At 40.7% G+C, this 17,793-nt stretch overlaps 1 protein-coding gene across 2 annotated transcripts; it reads left to right on the top strand.

The window, feature by feature from the left end:
• Window positions 1-9,326: 9,326 nt before the first annotated feature.
• Window positions 9,327-16,850, top strand: LOC145453252 (uncharacterized). 2 transcript variants are annotated; one of them, XM_080331248.1, is made up of 4 exons: window positions 9,327-9,799; window positions 11,939-12,546; window positions 14,098-14,199; window positions 16,668-16,850. In XM_080331248.1, the coding sequence occupies exons 2-4, from the start codon at window positions 12,382-12,384 to the stop codon at window positions 16,818-16,820; spliced, it is 420 nt and encodes a 139-aa protein (XP_080187374.1). In that variant the 5' UTR covers window positions 9,327-9,799; window positions 11,939-12,381; the 3' UTR covers window positions 16,821-16,850. The 2 variants fall into 2 exon arrangements, with proteins under 2 accessions (XP_080187374.1, XP_080187375.1); XM_080331249.1 differs by having other exon boundaries at window positions 9,333-9,799; window positions 16,637-16,850.
• Window positions 16,851-17,793: the final 943 nt, after the last annotated feature.

Genomic DNA, 17,793 nt, shown 5'->3' with positions numbered 1-17,793 from the left:
TAACAAGACTAAAATTCCGTTGGTCCCTTTCGTTACTACCGGTTGATTTTGGAGAGATATACACAATTAAATATCTGTATACTTGATCCGACTATTATCCATTAAATTGTATAGTTCGAAAAGCTATGAAAGGAAATTATGTGAAACACTTCAAAGCAAATAATCTAAGCCGAGAAAGACATAAGGTTGCACCATATAAGTAGGTTATTCAGGAAGGCTGGTGCTGCATTGGTAGCAGGGCTTTGGAGCAGCCGAAAATTTAAACTGCTCCAGCTCCGGCTCCGGAGCTTTCTTCTATCATACATTAGCTCCGGCTCCAGCTCCGGAGCCGCATTATTACCAGTGCTCCGGCTCCAGCTCCGGCTCCGGCTCTGAAATTATCGAATGGGCGTATCTATATCAGGGGTGGCCAACCCGCGGGCCAAATGTGGCCCGCGAGAGGTTTTGCGTGGCCCGCGATGTAATTTCCTATTATATTATCGAGAATGAATTGCTCAGATTGTGAACTTGCAATGCCAACCAAAAATTACAATTGTCGCTGAGACACTTGGGATGTTGATGACTAAAATATCAGTTCCGACGCATTGGCAGATCCAGGGTCCAGTCACATTTTCAGTAAATCGTCGTACATTACAATAAACTAAAATAGTAGAGAAATTTTTCTTCGCGCTTCGCGTGTTTAACTGTCACACGATTTCTTGCTTGGGAGCCTACCCCCTACTGACAATGAAAAAACGCCCAATTTACCCGATTGAGTCTAACTGTATTCGCAATTACGCGAGAAAGTCTTTTCGCGTTTGCGCTCGCATAAAGATCGTCGACGGTGAAATGTAGGCACAACATTATCGTCGCATATTATCGGAGACCTTCGATATCGACGTGACCAGACGCTGAATAGTCGTGTCCTTGCAAACTGAGCCTAGCGGGCGGTATGCAATAGACCCGCAATGCTCAAGTAATAATATTATTGACCTAGTTTATTTATAAATTATACCCTCTTGGCACGGCTAGTGGACCGCACACTCGTTCGTCAATTTCATGAGCCCCTTTAGCCGAAAAGGTTGGCCATTCCTGGTCTATATAGATTACTAATCTACCCATAGGTTAGATATCTATAGCAATCTAGAGTCTGTCAGCCGTCAGTAATATCCGATGTAGCAACGAAGACATATAGGTGCCACCGGGCCGGCCTGTGACGTCATACTGAATACTTGTCAATTGTCGACAACATCATAGTTACACTAGAACGCTGCTGTTCAATTATGATAAATCAGCAGATGTGGTTGTTGCATATATATATAATGGCATCTTATGAAATAGGTCGGAGCCGGAGCTACTTCTCAAATAACGGGCTCCAGCTCCGGCTCCGGCTCCGGCTGAGTTTTATGTAGAGCTCCGGCTCCGGCTCCAGCTCCGGGGCTCCGGCGCCGGGCTCCGGCTCCGGCTCCAAAGCCCTGATTGGTAGCATTCCCATCTCAGTACTTCACGTATTTAATTACAAGCTGTGTTGCGACAGCGAGAACCGAGACGGTAATGTGACAAAGTTGAGCACCTATGTATTAGTACCGGATATTACTCATCAATTCAAGTTTGCTTTCTGGATCAGTATAAAAATTTACAAATATTTCATTACACACCAGAAAATCAATAATTATTCAGGCCTATACTTTGATTTCCACATCGTACAATCAATATGAAGATGATGTCGTGCAATCACAGGCAATCGGGCCTTTGGCAAATTCGGATTCTAAACCTTTTAATAATTTTCATAGGTTTATTCAATTAGCACATTGAAATTTCAAACGTGTGACATTGTTCGGCAAATACCTCAAAAATCTCGTTTCTCCCAACTTAAAGTGCAGGGTGAGAGAAAAATAGTGTACCAACACAATTTTGACAATGCTGCAGAGGAAATTAGAGACCAAATAATTTGCAGACTCGTTTCTCGCTTGTCAAATTTACGTTAAAATCGATGCGTTGAAAAATAGTTTTACATTGCCACAAGAATGAAGGTTTTCTTTTACTCCGAAATATCTTTGGCATGCCCCTGGGGGTACAGGTCAGTGACGTGCGGTCAAATGAGGCAAGTGAGGCAATGCCTCACCTGTCGTCAGGGTGAGTAGAAGAAAAATGTGAAAACCCTCGATGATTATTGATATTTGCCATCGATGTTAATGAATAGCTAAATTTGAACATTTTTTTCACCTAACGTCCATCATCAATTTGCATAATTATTATTCATATAAACAGCGCCAAAGGATAGGTGAGGCACGGGCTGGTCGTGCCTCACCTGCAACAATGTAATTCATCATTAACAGCTCGGAATACATAATAACTGCTGGTATCAATCAAATGCTATCGTCGCACTGATTCTGAAAATCCAAATATTAACAGTGTCAGAGCACCAGAACTCCCTCCAAATCGCTAAGTAATCTGACATTCTGCTTTATTACAGAGAATGCCATCGCAGAGAAACAATAGCCAGGTGAGGCACAAACGAACCTGCCTCATGCACTATTCGCTAACAATCGAATAATTGCAGCACAGTGAAACGCGCAGTCAATTTCGGAAACCAACACTCTTGTATATTAGTCACCAGTCAATACAATAAGGCGGAGCAAATGCATTCCCTTACCAATGTAGCTGTTATGTATTTTCAATCCATAGCTGCGTTAAATCGTGGTAGGCCTATGTGTTAGCTACGTTAGCTAGCCTGCGTTGTCGTTGTTTGTGACCTTTATGGTGCTGTCGACTGCAATAGTCATTTACATCCGGTCGGTATTCTATGTTTTATTCCATATCTGCCGACTTGTAACGCAGCCCACTTCTAGGTTTTTGTAAGGCACTGCTTACATGGAACAGACGGCGAGAAGTAGAGTATAGATAGCCTGCGTGCGAAGATGGCTAATGTGATGAGAAACAGGACGTCAACTCAACCAGCTAATATTGTATGCTTTATACATTTGTGAATCCTAATTCAAGGATATCGGCATCCCAAATCAAAATCTAACCCTGGTTTTCCACAGTCTGAGTGATGTCTTCAACCAAGTTTGATGCTAGTGAGTGACTAATTTACATCTAGTTTTCTAATACAGTGGCCATTTCAATCTTGAAAAAAAAGGACGTTAGATGAGCAAAGGGCAATTGAGACTATTAAACCGAAATTAGGACCTAAAATAATTGTTTTTAATGTTTTTCGTTTAATCCTTTTCGTTGGCAATCTGTATTAAATAATTGAATATTTCACTAAGGGATATGATTTCAACATATAATGTGGAATGTAGAATTGCAACGGCTAACGGTGCAGAGAAAACGCTCTCGCCAAGCCGCTTCTCTTGCTGTTGTTCACATGTTCGTGTATCGTTATCAGGTACCTTACGTGTGTGTGTGTGTGTGTGTGTGTTTGGGGGGGGGGTCAGTGACTCACCAGCCATGAACCCCACCGCACGTCACTGGTACAGGTAACTCTGTTCAAGAACTCCCGCCTTCAGAGCAATGTTCGGTCATAACGCAACAGCTGAATTGCAAATGAGCGGTAAGTTATTTGAGATAGAATCAGCATCTCAAAGAGTAAGGTTTCGATTTCCAACCTCCACTGTGTATGGCACTGCGCAAGACAAACAATCGCAACAATCACAATCGGACTACAGCATGATCGCGCCTTGTTCACTGCAGTCAATTATAGACACGAAGGGTGTATTATGGCGAATCATATGAGTATGATGCGTTAGTTTTGACCTCTGCCGAACACCTGAAACTGACTCAGCTACAATTCGGGACTTTTTTGAACCCTGGTCAATAATCGCGGTCATTGAGCTACATATTGGCATTTTAGCTCTGGTAACAATGTCGGAGACCGTTTTCATAGCTGCCGTACTAGATTTATTTTATATTTTTATATCAAAATAAAGTTATGTTTTTCATATAGTTGTAAAAATGTTCTTTCTCATTGACATTTCACACTTTTCGCTTCATGTTTCGTTATTGTGTTTCTTCCAAGTTCAATAAATATCAATTCCGCTTTCTAATATAGCCTAGATCAGTGGTTCTGAACCTTTTTGACTCGCGGACTATTTTCAAGCTCGCCTATATATCCGCGGACTCAAGCTTTATATTAACGAAAAGTAGATTTTTTAATATCCATCCAAGAGAGTGTAATACGGTATCAACAAAACAGGCCAGCACTGTTTTTCACTCAACTCAAGCGCAGAAATTATTGAATCTGGTCTTGATCGAAAGCTACTGTTGCACCGATTCCGAAAATATATATTAAAATAATGATCAGGCACTGATCCACCTAGAATCCGTCCTCCAAGTCTGAAATATCTGCATTGTTCCAACAATCGGAGAGTCGCAATGGGTCATTGCTATGGCCATTGTGTTGCGGTTACCCGATTGTTCTGAGCAATGCCGATATTTCAGACTTGGAGGACCGATTCTAGGTGGATCAGTGCCTGATCATTATTTTAATTTATATTTACGGAATCGGTGCAACAGTAGCTTTCGATCAAGACCAGATTCAGTAATTTCTGCGCTCGGGAAGATAGCTTTTGGATTGGCAGAAATCCTACAGTCGCTTACGCAAATCAATGCTCCACTCCAGCCTCAGCGAAGCGGAACGAAGCTGCAAAATCGATCGTTGCCGTTCCATGATCAATTTCTATGGTAATACTGTACACCGCTTGATTGAGATGTCATAAGCAAATATTTCTATTCATTCAGCCGTCGGCAATAGACCAATGGTTCCGTGTGGTGTTGGAAAGTATGCAGTTAACAAACATGTGTTCGGCTAGTCATTTGTCTTTTAGTGATTTTTGAGGAAACCGCCGCCATAGCTCAAACTCCTTGAATCGGTACTTCCTACCTTACGTTAATAAATACCGCAATGCACATAAATGAAGTGATGTAGCCAGCCAGGGTCGAAACAGCTTCCATGTTGAAATCGAAACCCTTTTGTTTTGAAATGCCGATTTTATGTCCAATATTTCGACATACATTTGCAATTTAGTATTTTGTTATTAGTAATGCAAATTAGCGACAATAGACTGTGTATAGCGGCATACGATCTGAGGTTACTGACACCTCTTGCAGCCCATGTGCTACTATCGACTGGGTAATGGTGTGGCGCAGGCCTGATACGCAGTAGGCTGGTGCGCCTGCTATCATCGCTGATCTTAATTACCGCTTCTGCAGCAGCAGCTTTCCTACTCTCTCCCCCAATACTGTTACATTTAGGTTGATTATCGTTCGTAATGCCTTGCTGTTTTGGGGCTGACACGAAATAAATTCCAATTTGCGTGGCGGGCGGCCTAACTGGCTGCGAATAGACTCTGTGACCAAATACTATTTTATTCATATCCAAATTTTTTGACGGCAATAACTCCGCTTCTACTGTTTGGAATTGAACCAAAGTTGAAGAACATCGTTTTTATAGACCTAATAATTTCATGGGGTGAACAGGAAAATTTCAAATTTTTCGTTATTCATTTTTATATAATAAATAGAAACTTTCTTCTCCCGTAGCAATGCGGATACTTGTTGGAATTGAACCACATTTGGTGTGTAGGCTTAAGTTAGGTAACCTAACAATTTTATCAAGTAGCCAGTACGATTTGAGAAAAAAGTCATTTTTGAAGACTTCTAATGAACAGGGGTGTACGAGTTTTGAGCAAACGTTAAAAAGGGTGTACCACGTCGAGAAAGGTTGAAGAGCACTGTCTTATTGTTCGTAGTCCAGGGGTTCTCAACCTGGGGCGCGCGCTCCCCTTGAGGGGCGCGAGAAATTGACGAAGTCAGTATAGGGGGGCGCGAGAAATTGAAAGTCAGTATAAATTGTACGTGTCTGAACATGTGTTTCACATCTAATATGAGAAGACGATTAATGAAGATGAAATTTATTCCATATTCAAGAACGCTTGCAAAATACAAACTCTAGCAACAGCGCTCAACTGAGTATAGTCCAGGGGCGGGCAACTTCTCCAGTCGGCGGGCCGGATATAGGAAAATTAAATACTTGGCGGGCCGGATTGCTGAATCGAAACATTATTCGCCCATTTATCCACATACACAAGGAATAAATCGTATTTAATGAATGTATTTTAATAGTGACGAAGACAATGTGGATTTGAGAACAGCATTGTCATACAGGCACCACCATGTTTGTTTCTCTCTGATCGATCAACACGGTACAATCCCTAATTAAGATTTGAAGGCGTTCGATAAACCCGGTACCACAAATTCACCAAGATATCTCTTCATTAGAGTTTAGTACAGGGGTGGCCAACCCTTTTGCCATTCACGGCCGTATTTCGACTACTCATGAAGCCTACGGCCGCATTCCAGGCATAGTCGTAATGATCTGGACGCCAAATACACATGCTAAAGTGTCCATGTCCTTTTCCGGTGAACTCCGGACTTATCTACTTAATCACATAGGCTTACTATATGCATCGACTTCGCGAGCGGTCACTGGTGACTGGTCAATGTGGTCATGTTATGGGCCGTACATAATCGCGCGAAGCGCGAAAATATTTTCTGATTCACCTATGAATTTCGTCATAAATAATAGTATTTTTCCTATTATTTCTCATCCCATGTCATCAGATTCGACTGTAGATTTTATTTTTCGAGAATTTAGGACAAGATATAAATGATGATGCATCTTCGGGTGAGCCAATTATAATTAGTCACTTGGTTGCATCCTGTTATTTCTTGACCTACCATCAAGATTGTCCGTAAAGTGAGGAGTACAGGACTCCGTCTGTACTGTGGGGCTATGATTGCAAAGGGCGCCACTATATTAAAATCGATAAACGAAGTCACATGGAATCGCGCGCAGCGCGAAGAAATTATCAAGATTAATTAGGATCTCTCAAAAAATCGAGACTCAATTTGTAAATTCAAATTGCATGTTGACGGCCGCCAACACATACGGTACTAATTGAATTACTTGTCCACGGCCTCACAAATTTCCCTTCTACGGCCGCAGGTTGGCCACCCTGGTTCAATAGGTGATGAGATATGGCGTGGTTGTTCAACTGTGTGGCCTATTTTATCTCGATATTGAATTCATGCGGCCCGCCACCTCTACGAAATTTCAAAGTGGCCCGCGACCCGTTTCGAGTTGGCGACCCCTGGCATAAGTGATGTCTTACAAAAGCCTAGAAGTGTGCCGTGCTACAAGTTGACGGTTACGGAATCAAAAATATGAAATATTGGCCTAGTGTAAATGACCATTGTAGTCGACAAACACCATGATTACCACAAATGACATTCGGGTTGAGTACATCGTAAATGCCGATAATGCAAGTCTTCTCGCTTTGACTAACTTACGAGTAAGCACCACCCTCGCTCACTGCGCAGTGTGCATACATGTGTATATACAGTCACTACAATTTGACGTTTACGAAAGTAGTAGGGAATCTCTGAATACTAGGGCCGCGGGCCACATTATCATGTAAGACAGAAAACTGTCCGCGGGCCGGACAAAATCCCTTCGCGGGCCGGATCCGGCCCGCGGGCCGTATGTTGCCCACCCCTGGTATAGTCTGATTTCAACTTCATTTGAGCAAATTTTTGAAATTCTTTGGAGATATAGAGAGCAATTCCCACGTGTAAGTCATTCATTGCTTCATAGCTTTGACAGCAGCCTAAAGCTTGTCGCGCTGGGCAGCTCTTGTTAGTAGCTTGCGAACTGCACTGCCTAAGACAGACTTAGATGCAACATAGGTTGCCCGGTTTCGCCCTCAATTAGGCTATAAATCAACACAATTAATTCATTTCGAAAACTGGTCAAATTTAGCCTGGCAGGACAGAACAACGCCTTGCTCTCTGTACTCACTACCAGCATCAGGATTAGTCTCAGGGTGACCTACATTGATATTAATTAATGGATGTCTTGTTCAATGTTTTTTGTTATTTTCAACAAATTTGAAGAAATTTGTCAGCAATGTAAAAGACTCAACAACTGGAATGCAGATTCAAAATTGGCGTAAGATATACCTTAATTATGTATACTATTAGATCAGGGGTGGGCAGCCTGCAGCCGTAGAAGGGAATTTGAGCGGCCGTCGAGGCGTCGACGCCTAATTCAATTAGTACGCGTTGGCGGCCGTAGACATGCAAATTGCAATTACGAATTCACTCCCGCATTTTCGAGAGATTTTAATTAATCTTGAAATTTTCTTCGCCCTCCGCGCAATTCAACAAGACTTCATTTTTCTATTTTAATGCAGTAGCGCCCTTCTTAATCTGAGCCGGAATGGGAATTGGCAAGAAATAGCAATTCGTTCGCGGCCCTGAAAAATTTTCGCGCTCCGCGCGACAATATGCACCTCCCGGCAACTATTCATAACATTGCCACTCGCGATTTCGGTGCGTACAATAGGCCATTGAGAAAAGTAGAATAGTCCGGAGTTCACCGGGAATGGATATGGACAGTTTACCGTAGGAATTTTGCGTCCAGATCGTTCATTGCGGCTATGCCCTGGAATGCGGCCTTACGCTACATAAGCAATCGAAATGCGGTCATGATTATCAAAAACGTTGCCCACCTCTGTATTAGATGATGTGCTCTTTTTGACATGACGATAAATGCAAGGGAGGTCAGGAGGGGCGCGAGTTTTTTGACCATCTCCAAGGGGGGCGCGTGTCAAAAAAGGTTGAGAACCACTGCCGTAGTCGCCTAAATCTCTGGCGCCGAATCTTGCTGTCCTGTCAATCTGTAACACACAGGACAAATGCCATCCCACAAGGAAAAATTATTTGCTCGTGAAAAATACCAATTTGGACTCTTGTCCGTGTTTTAGTTTAGTGGGAATGGGCGATTTCAATATCTATTCACCATATAACTGACAGTAGGTCACGAAATAATGATGTACAACGACGAATATATTTAATTGCATTTCTATCGGAAGATCTGATAATTCTGAGAGGATAAAAAGGTTATAGCAATATATGTGCAATTACTAATATCATTGACCGATTCAGTTATGAATTATATAAAAAATTCTGCTTGGCGAAAATTACATAAACTCTCTGCCAACATGGAGTAGAATGAATGTGGTCACAAGTAATGGAGAAAACATCGATCACATGAAATGTACACTAGGAACCTACGATTGCGGACCAATAATCTACACTGTTTCAAAATCCTAAAACTCAAAGGTACTTCCCACGATGCATTCACCTCAATGTCACGGTGATGGACATGAATATTCTCGTATTGACCACGGTGAAGTGCATTCAACTGTAGAAAACAGTGAAGGGTATTGAAGTACTAATTACCTAAAATAAGTCGATGAATCTCAATAGAAAGCCAACACATCTGTCTGTGTGACGTACACAGACGATGGCATCAATAGGGAAAGAGGCTGTGTACAATGGCGACCAGGCCTCGTCAAGCGATGCTACTTTTTGTGGCCTTCTGTCGTGAAAATACTTGTGTTCAGAAAGTTAGCATTAGACATGCTGGGAATCTCAAAATGAGAAATTGAGTTGTCTCAAAAGATGTAAATGGCTTGGTTATATACGTCCCCTTCTTAATTCTATTTAATATTCTCCTCTTGCTGCGTGCATGCACCGTGATGGATCGAGTGGCCAGTATTTGAAAATTAAGGGAATTTTAGTACAAAATTTCAAGAATTTTGCGAAATGCTGATAGTTCTCGGAAATGCTTACACAGTATAACTAACTAAAATTCTTTTGCGAGCGGAAATTCAATTAGTAAGGTTGGCGAACCGGACACGAACGTTGACAGACCGTTATATTACCACCTGTTGACGAGGGAGATAGCGTAGTGGTGAGCGTCGGCGCTGTCCACGTAGATGACCCGGGTTGAAGTCCCGGTCTCTGGGCTCCTCGTTTTCCTCGTCGCTGTAAGAACAGCGACATAAGGTCAAGAAAACAGACCCGATAGAGAAATAAAAAGAGCAAGAAATAGCCTCTAAAACAGAGGTGGGCAACCTTTTTGCTATTCTCGACCGCATTTCGATTACTTATGTATCATACGGCCACATTCCAGGGTATAGCCGTAATGAACTAACTGGACGCAAAATACATATGTTAAACTGTCCATGTGCATTTTCGATGAACTCTGGACTATTCTACTCTTCATATCGGCCTATTGTACGTACCGAAATTGCCAGTGCATAGTCATCTTATGAATAGTCACTGATATTGGGTATGGCCACGCAAAGCGCGGAAAAATTTCAGATCCACGAATGTGTTCCGTCATTAATAGTGGCACTATTACCATGCTGTCCTGTATGGTTTGGGCACAAGCAAATCTCACGGCTCAATGAAATTGATCTACGTCACAATTTCCATTTGGCTAAAGGCGATTTGACGGTAATTTTTGACCGGCTTTCCGAACGTGAAATTTGATAAAACGGATTCAATCGAAAGCTACCGCGGTACTAATATCGAAAACATAAATTTTATTCTGCTAGTGGTCTTGGAGCCACCCCCCTCCCCCCCAAAAAAAAAATCAGCCTCGAATGTTGCATTGTAACGGAGTTCGGTATTGGGACGCAACGATGCCGGGAGCAGCTCAGAAGCAAGTGCGCGCGAGAGTGAGAGTGCGAATTCTCAATCGGTTGCGCAACAATGGTCAATACGCTTGCTGTTTGCGCTGCTCCTCACCTGCTCTTAGACGGCATGGTTTTGGCCGCATGAGAAGGTTATCAGTTGTGAACTCTACTTTCAAGTTCAAGCAAAAATCAATCAAATATTTTCCCGGTGCCAATCGTATTTTGGGCAAGCAAGAAGGAATTGATCCACATTCTCGGGTACGAGGCATAAGTCACACAAAGTCGAGATGAAAGTATAATATGAATATTATTACGATAACTTTATTTGTACATTCCAGCGTTATAGTTCAGACTGTGGGTACGTGTATACCGTACAACTTTTTCGTCTTGACGTGAAGAGACATTTGTAACAAAAAAGAGCGATCATCATACCTAAAAAGTTATATTTTATGAAACGTTATTAGGGAGTTCGGTACATAACTCTGCGATATCCACGAAACGTATATATGTACATTATACAAGTGTGTTAGTCTTACACATGTAGCCAATCAGGTCTATTTTGAATGGATAACTATTTGACAGATTTTTTATATAAGGGCCATGATATTTTGGTTTTGCTGTCAATTCGAAATATTTATCTGTTTCATCTCGCCAAAAATCGTGATGGATTATATTCCGATAGCGATTTGTGAAGCAGCATCGTAGAGATGGATGGGCACAAAGTAGTTGTCCTGGTGTTTCTCCTTCTTGGAATGAAATGAGAAAAGCTTCTTGAAACTAAGCAAAATTCGTCTTACAAAAGCCTAGAAGTAGTCCTTGCTAGAAGTCGGCAGCATCGGAATCAAAATATTGGATATCGGCCTTGCCATTGTACTCGAAAAACACCATAAATAGCACAAACAATACCGACATTTGCTGAACTCAACCCACATATTATGATGTATGAACCACAACAATTCTTTATGATTTAAAACATGATTATTCTAATTCGTTCAACCTAGAACCGACTTTCCTGGTCATCGCATCATGCATATTTCTCCAAGTAGAAGTAGAAAATGTAGGTCTCCAACGCATACTTGAGTATTTTCAAAAAGTAGAGTTGACCGAGGTGTTGCGTAATTTTAACAGTTTTTCGTAAGTACAGAGCGCGGCCTGCTTTCTAACTCGCAATATGCATCTTCGCGATCAACGCAGACTGACTAATGGCTAATGGTTATTACACTCAGTTGTTATCGCCATTTACTCGTGTAATAGACGTACACATATCCCCAACTACTTTCTACTTTACAGTATCATTGAAGTAGTGAACATTCACATGCAGTCGCACAAAAAATAATTTGCGAAGTATTTTCCTAATTTGTCCCAAGAGGTTGAAATCCCTCCACAGAGTGTAATTTCTCTTGTTACAGGTTAAATCATCATCCCAGAAGAACTTCTAGATTTGCTGTTGGAAAGAAAGGAATAGGTTGAATTTGATACTTTCATTGAACAATCTGTTTCTCAATTCTGGTTCATGCCTCATGTGGCAGCTATACCCACGGGCGTTATCGCATGCGTTTTGTGAAAATACTGGGTCCGCGGACAAACTGTTGAGAGTCACTGGTTTATTGAGTGTCTATAACGATGACACCATGAATGAGGTTTTGAGCGCGTGTCTTCTCAATCATATACATTCGCATAAACCTATTTTAATCGTTGTTGAAATTATATATTTAGTACATTCTGTATACCCATATGGTTGCAACTGGGCATGTGCCGGTCTCTATGTGACGAGATGGATCTGTTCTACTTTCAGTTGTACTCAAGTTAATTATAACATATGATTCTATGAAAAAGTCGAGCAGGGGTTGTAATGGAAGAAGAGACTGCAAACACAAGTGAGGAGCAAATCGATAATCAGAGAACACAAATGCGCGAGAGTCGACGACCGTCTTATTCCAAGATAGTCGATTGGAATGCAACGTCACCATCTTTAGGCGCTTCGAACACTTCGTCTACCTGGAACTTACTTCGGCAGGTACAGTTTATTACTTGAACAGTAACACAGTCATGAACGTCTTAACGTTAATCCTAAATCTTTTGGAAATTGAAATGTTACTTTTGAAGGATAGTCCGTCAAATACATGTGCCTCTGTATGTCATGTCGAGTAAAGTTACTACGCGACACGTGCAAATGCCACATTACCAAGCTAAACGGGGCCTATGCCAAAGAAAGTGAACCCACTCTCGAAATTAGAATGTCTGTCTGCTTGTAGTAGCATGGCACCCGAAATATGCCCGAGCTGTAAAATAGCGACCATAATTATGCAACGGATATGAAGCAAATATGAGTTCGGTTAATGATGGTATTGTAAAGTGTCTATTTGTTTTAAGGGATATTGCTGATGTTCGCTGGCACCGGATTTGATAAATCACGCGAAATTGCTTTTCTCTTTTTCATGTCGGATATCCGACGGACTACAAAGCGATGAACTAATGCATGTTGTTGTTGTAGTAATCATGGTTTTCGACTATGACATTGGTCACTTTACATCAGATCGTTAATAATTTTTATGATTACTGCACTTCAGTTTTTAGCATGGTCCATCTTACTTCCAGGCCAGAAGTTCTCAACCATTGGGTCATGGCCCACAAGTGGGTCAACGGGTCGTTTTGAGTCGTGCCACCACGCTATTTGGATAAATGTAGATTTCGTGGAAGTTTAATTATATTTGTTTTGTTTTAAGCTCAAAGCATATGTTCATATAATTCATAGTATTCACATAAACATCAAGTTTTTCAGCCGACTCTGATGAGACGTAATGACACGTATGGAGTCACAATGTACAATTTGTACATGTCGAAAATGGGAAAATGAACGGCGTATTTTGTTCCCCAGCTACGCCTAAGATGACAACCTACAGCAAACAGCAACTAAAATAAGTTCGATTGTAGTAATTACTGGATCTTATTGCGGAAGTAACCAAGTATTCCTGGATGGTCATTTGTTGTATGCAATTCAAAAGGGTGTGCCTTTAAATCGGTGTGTAGGTGATGTAAATTTATAGTAGGTACTTCGGCAGGTAGTATTATTGTATCAACAAAATAGTCTTAATTACTATGTATTGTCAATTATCAACTTCATTTTGATGTATACGGCAGGAATCGTAATGGATTGATAGGTTAGAAAACTAATTGTTGGATACCTTTGTAATTTATAACGCCGTTTGTTACTCTCAGCGCCATCACATCGCCCTATTTGTAGCGAGCGCCCCCCTGAGACTGCTAACCCACCATTCGAGACCGTTGTTGTTTTCCTGTTTTTGGTATTCGTGGCGTGTCAACTGCTATATTTACGCTAAGCCGATATTTCCTATTTTAATTATTCCTGTTCTGCCGACCTATAGCACGGCCCGTTGGCGATCTGGGCTTTTGGTAGACACCGCTCAGGCGGATCGAATGATTTGATAGAACCAAGATAATCCTCCAACACTTAGGTAGGAATTCTGGAGTCGACCACTTGTTATATAAATTGTTGGTTCATTCAAGTTGTACAAGGAGCTATTCGTCATTTTGTTTAAATCAACAGGAAGAGCCTCAACACATCCGTGATTATTCGCTGCTATCAGTCTTCACAATGCTTTTCTGCTGCCTCATCATCGGGATTGCAGCTTTCATACCGGCGGCAGAGGTAGGAGTCGTTGTCGTTCAACAGAATATGGTCATTAGTCCATTGGGGTTCGTATTCTTAATTTGAAGTGTGCTCATAAACGTTTTTAAGTGTAGTCGTATTCCTCTTACTTATTTCTCATACGTGACATGTTAATGTTTAGCAACTGCATTGAATCGATGTCGATTGGGGATTAGCTCCATAGATATCTAGTCGAATTGTTTTGTTGTAGCACGCATTTAGCTGATTTCGGATTCCATAAATCAGCGTTAGCAGTAGCTTGTGAATGCAAGTGAACGTCACTTGCGGCGGTACTCTCGAAATAGTAAGTGATTGCTCGTGATCTACTGGGCAATCGAGATTTGGTTATGAGATAGACAATTAGTAATTATAATTTTCACATAAAGCCGGACAGTGGTTTATTATTATAACCAACACCTTCGCTCTTGTATAAGCACTTCAGCCAATAAGAGCAAACATGCAGTTTCTGTACATATACTTTCAGGAGAAAAACTACTTATACTTCTTGCACTTTAATTTGTCCAGAAAAAAGTAGTTTTGTGGAATCATTTCAATGCTTTTTTTTGTGAAATAGTCATAACAACTGGCCGAAAAGACCCCATATCGCTGTACCCGAATTATATCTGGAAATAGCACCAATTTGCATCGTCATTAGTCATTTTGCGGTAATAGATAAGATGCCCATTGCAATTCTAGAAGTAGAAACGTCCGATTTACCGCTAAGCGTATCCGATCAGTCAACCTCATGTACTTTTGAAAATACTTACTTGAGTACTTTCAGACCATAATTTTCTACTTTCACTTGGCATGTATGGAAAATCGGTATGTCTACTGGTGATCGAGTGGAAATTAAGGACGCTATTTCTACCTGTACTTGAGTTCAAAGCGGACTACCTTGATTTTCTCTCTCTCGATATGGACATAATTCGATAACAATGTTCATCTATGCAAACTACAATAGCTTACGGCTTCTCGCGTTACATCATATTTTCAGTTATTTATTCAAGGTATATTACTGTAGATAATATGTTGCAAGCAGAGGTGGTCATTAACGAAGTACTTCTACTTTTTCGAAGCACTCAAGTAGTTTTCCTCTACTTCTGGTACTCACTCAGGTAAATCTTTTTTTCGCTACTTCTTCTTCTACTTCGAAATATTTTGTGATCTACTTACTTACTTTTTGCTATTTTCAGTTTGTCAAGTAGAAATAGTTATATCCCCCAATAAGAAAGATAGCCTAAGGAATTTCGGGGCTGTTTTCACGTAGTACAAACATTTAATTTTCATAAAAGTCATGTAATACCCAGAATTTTCGTTGCGCTTCGCGCACACTAGATATGGTATGACAAATATATGTTTTAACGGAAGTATTTCTGAATATAATTTAGATACCGGGTTGCGTGGTTCCGTTCACATAGCATCGTCGCCTATATCAAATATTTCATCACAGTAGGTATGGCCCTCCACAACGTTTGAAACTATACCGTTTTGCAATCTAGCAATTACATATTATATCAAGCAGAACATGACGTGTATTAATCTGGAAAAGTGGACTTTGACTTTTTTAAACGTTGGACCTGTTTTAGCAGACCACCGTTGAAACTTTCTGGGCAAAAGATATGAAATATATTTTCCGCTTTTTTGATGTAGTACTTGTATTTTCCTTCAATAACGAGTATTATACGTTAAGTTCTAATTATTGTTTCAGTTATTTTGTCTGGAGAACAAACATGTTGAAGTATAAAAGCAAGGGTAGTAATGCCGTATATTTTCCAAAAATAAAGCTACACACTATATGGCATTTATACGATCTGCCATATTTTAAATTACGTATACTAATCGCGTGAAGTGTTAACGCCGCATCCGACACAACTTTTCCGTATTGCTCTTCGACGGAACTAGGGGTCTTATAATATGGCCCATATTATATGGGGGATGGCGCCATGCCATGATATTCTCTAAAACGGGGTGTTCGAGTAAACAAAGAATTAGTATCGCATTTCCATAATACTATCGTATACATCCCATGATGTGGACAACTGCTTATTCTGGCAAAAATTGACACCTCTCGGGATGCATTAATATGAGTCATGCTCTCTACACCTTCCGCATAACTCCATTTGCAGCTTTCGACAGTCCATGCGAACGAATTACAATCGTTTTTACAACTACTTACTTACTTGAGTAGATTTAAAGTCTGTCAATTCTACTTCTACTTCAAGTAGCTTTAGGTTGCTTATGAAAGAAGTACTTCTACCCGAACTTGAGTAGATTTTTTTCATCGCTACTTCTGCTTTTACTTGAGTAGCTTTCTTGACTACTTTGACCAGCTCTGGTTGCAAGTAGACTACACTTTGCGCAACGCGAGCTCAGCTTGTTAAAATACTCAATTTCATTCGAAACTGTTCGAAATTTACATTTCTAATGATTTTCCTAGGCCTTGACGCTTCTCATCGACTTTCATACAGGCCCAACAGTTAAAGAGCACTGACCTGCGAAAAGCCAAGATACAATCGGACATGTCACGAAACCTCAATATCGTCGGAATTGCATGTGGAACCGGAATCTATATTTATCTAATTGTCCAAAATGTGATGATTATAAATAAAACCGATATCTAATGATATAAATGAGTCAATTATAACGAATACTGTTTCTCTGACAGTTGTTGGTAAATCATTTCTTTAAATCAGGGGTTCCCAAACATTTGATGGTCGCGACCCCAAATTTCGATTTGAAACTGTTGTGCGCGCCTCCTCCAGATTTGACGTGCTGGTTACTGAAAAATGGAGAGCACTTTCGCCCAAACCTACCCACGGGATATATTTGTGTAATGCTAACGACTATTTGCGCAGTAATAGCAATCATGAAACAGTCGAGCGTCCTTACTTAGACGAGAGAAACGCAATCAAGACTACAGCAACGTATATAGGTCTTTCGGAACGATTCTATATGTATATATATATATGTGTGTGTGTGTGTGTGTGTGTGTGTGTGTGTGTGTGTGTGTGTGTGTGTGTGTGTGTGTGTGTAAAAGTAACAAGTAGATATACTTTGTGAACTTTGAAATGCGATTGAGATGATTTTTTTATCCAGTCCACACAGCAAAAATATGAGCCTTCAGTCAACATAGCCCCCTGGGTTATCCCCAAAACCAGAGCCAATCTGAACAAACCAAGGCCATGCTTGGAATCAGTGGCCTTCAGAACCCCCAAAACCACTCTTACTTTGTCTGCATAGAAATATTTGTTAACCATTGCAATCATTACGTTATAAAGGGTGACGTTTACGACTATCGTGATGATGAAGAATCTGTATTCGGGTGATTCAATTACTATTAAGTATATATCGAGTTTTTGAGTTTAAATTTTCGAAAGAAAGATAATGCCTGTTACACTCCAATGCATGATAATATATTTATATATATATAGAGAGAGAGAGAGCTTTGTGGTAATGCGGCGAGTCGACACGTAACTTGCAGAAAATATATTTTCACGAACAGCTGAAACCTTGTTCTGCATGGATGATGAGTTACGACCCACGAGGTTTTCAAGATGAGGATTAATTAATTTCGTCAGTAATATTGGTTTTTCC

This window comes from Botryllus schlosseri, chromosome 13 (genome assembly GCF_051294905.1).
Source record: "Botryllus schlosseri isolate E-star chromosome 13, Bs_hap1, whole genome shotgun sequence".
In the NCBI taxonomy this organism is placed as follows: Eukaryota; Metazoa; Chordata; class Ascidiacea; order Stolidobranchia; family Styelidae; genus Botryllus; species Botryllus schlosseri.
Note: the sequence above shows the minus strand (reverse complement) of the source record. Positions and strands in the feature narration are given on the sequence as shown.